General features: G+C 43.9%; 1 protein-coding gene across 1 annotated transcript in view; it reads right to left on the bottom strand.

The window, feature by feature from the left end:
• WDR3 (WD repeat domain 3) overlaps positions 1 to 5,896 on the bottom strand; it is a gene marked incomplete at its 5' end in the record, with an annotated part of 23,504 nt that extends 17,608 nt beyond the window's left edge. The window contains 6 exons of the mRNA XM_010297154.1: positions 1,012 to 1,131; positions 1,785 to 1,880; positions 2,215 to 2,293; positions 3,987 to 4,105; positions 4,578 to 4,787; positions 5,777 to 5,896. Coding sequence (XP_010295456.1) covers positions 1,012 to 1,131; positions 1,785 to 1,880; positions 2,215 to 2,293; positions 3,987 to 4,105; positions 4,578 to 4,787; positions 5,777 to 5,896 — 744 coding nt within the window. The remainder of the gene's footprint in view (positions 1 to 1,011; positions 1,132 to 1,784; positions 1,881 to 2,214; positions 2,294 to 3,986; positions 4,106 to 4,577; positions 4,788 to 5,776) is intronic.
• Positions 5,897 to 5,903: the final 7 nt, after the last annotated feature.

Raw genomic sequence — 5,903 nt, 5'->3', positions numbered from 1 at the left:
GGAAAGAAAGAGAAGAACTTTGTTCTGAAAGGTCAAGTGATCTTCTCAAGCAAGCTCAGAAACCTACTGGCAAGGGAAGTCGAGAAGAGGGGACAATGAACCTACAGGCTCCTGGTAGGACAGCTAGCAAGGATAATCTGGGGACAAAGCAAGCATTTGTGAGAGCTACAGGCTTATGTCATTATGTTTTGTTGCATATTAGCTGAAAATAATCATCGACAGTCTCAGTGGAAGAATAACAACTTTATTGTCAAGCCATAACCATTTAATAGATGGGGCTGAAGTTTTATGCTACAAAGGCAGCAGAGCTCAGTTCTTCTGTCAGAAGAGGCAGAGAAGGCAGGAACAGAGACTCTTAAATAGGCAGCTGAAGACAGAGAAATCCTCTGGAGAGGAAGTTGGAAAAGTATTTAACGAAGCCAGGTATCTACCATAACTACAAGTAGTCTGAAATCTGAGGACCCCAGAAAGTTCTAGCAGAAAGACAGATTCAGTAAAGTCTCTACCAGCAGCACAAGTGGGAATGGCTTTCTGTAATTGAATCTCACACCATATTTTGTTATGGTGCAACTCTGACCTCTCAGTTTCTGCTACTGACCTGCAAAGCTAAGCATCAGCACTGAACTCAGCAGCTGCCAGCCAACTAGTAACTATTTTATTCCTGTGTTGTTTGATGAAAGAGCTCTGTTAGCACTGCCAAACTTAAAACATTTGTGAGTCCTCCCCAAATAGAAGGCAAAGAAACAGTTTTCAGTGGAGAATAACACATATGTGTTTTGACACACATACTCCTCTGATGTTCTGCAGGTAGATGAGGCAGCAACTGCTGCTGAGGAAGATGTTATGAAGCAAGACAAGAATTACCACATTTTCCCTAAAAGGCTAAATATGACACTCGGTTTATAAATCCAACACAGAGGAGCAATGAGTGAATGACTAAAACTGCTGGCTCTGCAAGCAGCACCATGTAAATGGGGTTAGATACACAATCCCACAGACAGCATGGAAAACTGAGCTTACTTCCTCAGGACGCTCATCCAATTCTAGGGTCTCATCCTCTTCAGTGTTTTCTTCTGCTCCAGGTGAAGAACCTTTGCTTTTCTTGGATTCTGGCTCATCAGGGTCTTTTACCTGTTCACAGACAAAAAAACAAAAAACCCAAAACATAAGGAGTACCTTAAACCACAAGAGCTACAGCGTTCTGGTTTCTGCCTCTTACACTTCATTCCCCTGGAGGAACAAATGGTGAGCATACACTGCAACAAAGGAGTGGCCTATAGCATGCCTGCAGGCACCAAACACTCCATGTCCTCCTCTGCTTACCATCTACCCACAAGACTCTCTTCTCTAGCTGTAGGCCAGAAGGCAGGAAGATCTGGCACACACTGGAAATCTTGTTCTGGAAGTGCTCACAGCTTCACTTGAAAGCTCAAAACACAGAAAACAGCAAAGTCTATCCCAAGAGCAGCTTCTGGACCCCTCAGACACCAAAGACATTACTTTGGCTGTTTCCCAAAAGGTCAATCAGATTTCATAGAACCATAGAATCATAGAATAATTGGGGTTGGAAGGGACCTTTAAGGTCATCTAGTCCAAGCCCCCCTGCAATGAGCAGGGGCATCTTCAACTAGTTGGACAGCGCTCTGAGCACCCTGATCCTGACCTTGAATGTTTCCAGGGATGGGGCATCTACCACCTCTCTGAGCAACCTGTTCCAGTACCATCTTAGTCCAAAGACAAGCTGCTAGGCAAGACTGTGAGGGGTAACAGAGGGAATATCTTACCTCCTGGATATAAGCGATATCCCACACCCTCAGCTCACTGTCAGCACTCCCAGTGATCAGACGCTTCTCTTCGGATATCAAAGCCATCCCCCACACCTGTCCAGAGGCACAGTGTGAGGAATTGGCTTATGGCTCCTTTAACTATCATAAAAACAGTAAGAGCATCTTTAATTGATTTATTTAAGCAGCAACCAAGAAGATACTGGATCCTCCTCTGGGGATATCCGTATTGGAATTGTCACCCACTGCATGTTGATGACAGGTCCTGGAAAGTTTGGAAGTTTCTCATTTTCTCTCTAAAGCTTAATGACAAGCAAAATGTATCACGGTGCCAGTTTACAACTCCTGAGAGCAGGGAAAGTGCGAAATGAGCCATGACATGTAGTCCAAAGTCTCTCCACCCCAACAGCTCCCCACACATCCTCTTTACCTCAGTACGGTGTCCAACCAGAGTTTTGAAGCAGTGCTGGGTGTCCAGATCCCACCATTTCACCAGCGTGTCTTTGCCACTGGAACAAAGAAAAACTAAACACATGAGGAAAGATTGCCAGAGCTCACCTGCTTAGAAAAGTGGTAGAAATACAAAAAATCTAAAACATGCCACAACGTATCACAGAGCAGCTGCTCAGACATTGAATTTTGCAAGCTATGCAAGAACAAAGTATAGCAATACAAAGGTACTGCAAAAAAGTATCTAGCAAGTCATTGAAAACTGCTTCCTCCTTCAGCTGCAAGCTCCAGCATCATGAAGCCTCCTTTCTCATTATTTAGGCTGAGAACAATAAGTGTAGAGTGCTCATTAATTGTAAAGCTGACTCTAAAAGGCCCCTCCACATTCTCAGCTTGTGCCATGCCTGTGCATTGACCAGGCTACAAGAAAAGCAGATTCCTTAATTTTGAACAGTGATTTGGAGCTGCTCCTCTTCACAAAGAATTACAGCTGTTTAAATCCTTCCAAGCTCTCATGGGATTAGATCTCCTTGAAAACATATTTCTGGCTACATTATGCTACCCCAATACTACATGAGCACCTGAGAAAAGTAATTTGAAGTTTTTTGAAACTTGAACAGATTTTTTTCAGTACACCCTACCAACACTTAACACTTTTTTTTATTTTTGGTAACTTTGTTAGCGCCTATTTTTTTCAGTAAGTTTCAACTAAATCAAAATATAAAACTTGTTCCATTACTAAGCTTGCTCAGAACAAAAAAGTTCTGATTACAAGTGATATTTATTAGTTAATTCATCTCTTGTTACATAGGATCCAATGGTACTTGTAAATTAGACATATGAAAATATCACAAAAATTCTGTACATAAAGGACTGCAATTAGCTGCTTGGGGAAAAAAAACCAAACCAGTCTAAGGAAGCAAAACTTTGCCTCTCCAGAGAACAGGATAACATCTTCTCTTATGTCAGGAGATATACAATCTCAGTTTAGCTACTGAGAGAATTTAGAAGCATGTCTAAAGCTGACATGCAAAGACTTGAAATTGCATTGAGAAACAGGCATCATCTGCCAAACCAACAAAATACTACTTTTTCCACTTGAAACAGCAAAAAAAGCACAAGAAACTTGTTCTAATTTTACAAACTGATTGCATGCACTTTTCTATTAAGCTATTAGATGACATATTAACAAACAAAAAATGATTGACCGATATTTGAGCAAGAGTATCTTCTCTCCACCACTTACTATTAAAGGGATACAGTCAACTAGCAGCTCATGTTGAATAACTGAAAACCAACTAAAAAGAAATCTATCATCTTTTAATTCATTCCTACAAATACAGCTTACTAGGAAGCAATTTTTCTGTCACACTGCTGTGTGAATAACACATACAGAAGGCAAGTCTGCTTAATTCTTCAAGATAAACAGCAAAATGGTTACATACATAATGAACATATCACTATTCCTTGTTACAATAATTCTAAATCGCTATATTTACCAGCAAATTAAATCCTCTTCCAAACTCTGTTTTTCAGGATAGCCATTTCAGTTCCACTTACCACATCTGGATTCAGGCACCGGACTTAAAAAAATATGTGGATGTGACAAAATCATATTCTAAGATGCTGGTGGGTCTGAGATATCACGAGTCGAGAAGGAAAATATAACTGGCTATAGCACCTAGAATGTCTAAATTGCAAGTAAAACCATGGCTGCTTTCCTGATCGACCACTATGCTTAGCCTGGCTCACCTGGTGACCAACAGGTTCTTCTCCTTCAAGAAAAGGACTTGAGTGACAGCATCCTTGTGTCCTTTCAGCCGGTACAGCCCGCTCTCATTGATGACATCCCACACAATGACATCTGTGTCCTGGAACAGACAGATGTCTCCAAGACACTGGCATTTGTCTCTGCAAAATGTCTACCTCTGCCACGAGATTGAAAAGATTACCTGCGAGCACACTTTCTCACTTTGAATTTGAATGTCAGGGATGATTACTGCCAGTGACATTCCTTCCCCAAAGGTGCATTCAAACCAATAAATGCACCTCTGCCCCAGCTTGAGTCACTTTTGTTATTCTTGACCTCACAAGCTCCTTGATCTTTACCAGCTCTACTAGTACCGTGCTCCTGCCCTGCAGCCCCTGCTGCTCTCCCCACCCTGGGCTCCACAACTCCATCATTGTCTTGCAGCCCTAAGTCCTCTCCCTGCCATCCTCTGGCCATAGGCAGAGGCCACATAACCCACTTAAAATACCAAACATTTTACTGCAGGTCAGCTTTCAGTCTCCTCCATGGAACATCTCTATGAAAGGGCTGGCTTCCAGACATGCAATTCTCACCTTTGAGCCAGATACTAGCCGGCCACCCAGATGGTCATACTGCAGGGCTGTAACTGCAGCCTTGTGTCCATTGAAAGTGATATTTGCTTCTCCACTTAGGAGGCTGAAGACACGGATTGATCCATCTTCATACCCAACAGCCAAGTGCAACCCATCTGGAGAAGGGCAGAGGCAACTGACCTGCTGCTTGAGACCCTTAAGGATAAGAACCTGCAATTTTTAGGAGACAAAACACATATAATGTTGATAAATGACATGTCAGAGCCAGATACTTGTACAGCAGAAAGAATATACTCTGCTCTTCTACTGAACTTCCAACTGAGTGCTTCTGCCACTTTAGAGGTTCATTTTTCAGCTCCATGCACCAAATACAGTGTCATTAGCTCCATTTTACAAGGCAGACAGCAACTAGAAAGAAAGTAATTTCTCACAATCAAACAGGGAACTGGTGTAGAATGAGGCCTGGAACTCAGAAGCCCCTGCATTTTAAATGCCAGAGAGCAAGGAACATTGTTCAAGCATAAAGGCTGAAAGCTTCTTCCTGACTTATCCTGTCTTGCTTGGTCTTTCTCATGTATAGGACACAGCTGTTTTTCCACAGACTGCACAAGAACTGGAGAGTAATAAAAACATATCCAGAACAGCATGCCAGCAGTCACCACTCTAGTGGTTGCTAAAGGAAATCCTGAATTCAGTTTGTAGTGGACAGGAGTACTTGCAATGACTTCAGAATCTGACAGGAGGAAATATGTGGGAAAGCCCTTAAGGTTACAGGTCACAAGCCCCCAGTAGGATACAACTTTCACATGGGAAGCCCCGTTCCACAGCCAAAACACAAACTCCATGACACCCCTGTTTCGCCCCAGAACTTTTACACAGCGCTGTTGCTGGTCGACAGCTAAAGCGGGAACAGCTTTCCAGTCACCGTGGCAGTAATTTCTCTTCCCCAGCTGATGTACCAAAGGCAAATCTCAAAGGATCAACAGCGACATTCAGCCAGGCTGCACCCAGAGCTGCAAACTCACACCACAAGCAAACCTCAAGCGGTGTGCTCAACCTACCGAAAAGGAGCGAAGCTGTGGAGGTGACGCTTCCCTTAAAACACATGATGGCCCAAAAGCGCTGCGCACTACGCTCCCCCCGCCCCCTCCCACTCCTCATCACCACCATCGCAGCCCCAGGGACGGCCCCGCTCTCACCTTCTCTCCTTTCCGCGTGTCCCACACGAAGACGTGCTCGCAGGCCGGCACGGCCGCACAGCGGCCCCGCTCGCCGCGCAGCGCCACGAAGGCCACGTTGCCCCTGGCGCTGGCCACCAGCCCAAAG

The sequence above is a fragment of the Phaethon lepturus genome, unplaced genomic scaffold (assembly GCF_000687285.1).
Source record: "Phaethon lepturus isolate BGI_N335 unplaced genomic scaffold, ASM68728v1 scaffold7811, whole genome shotgun sequence".
Taxonomy (NCBI): Eukaryota; Metazoa; Chordata; class Aves; order Phaethontiformes; family Phaethontidae; genus Phaethon; species Phaethon lepturus.
The sequence above is the reverse complement of the archived record's forward strand: the minus strand, read 5'-3'. Positions and strand labels throughout refer to the sequence as shown.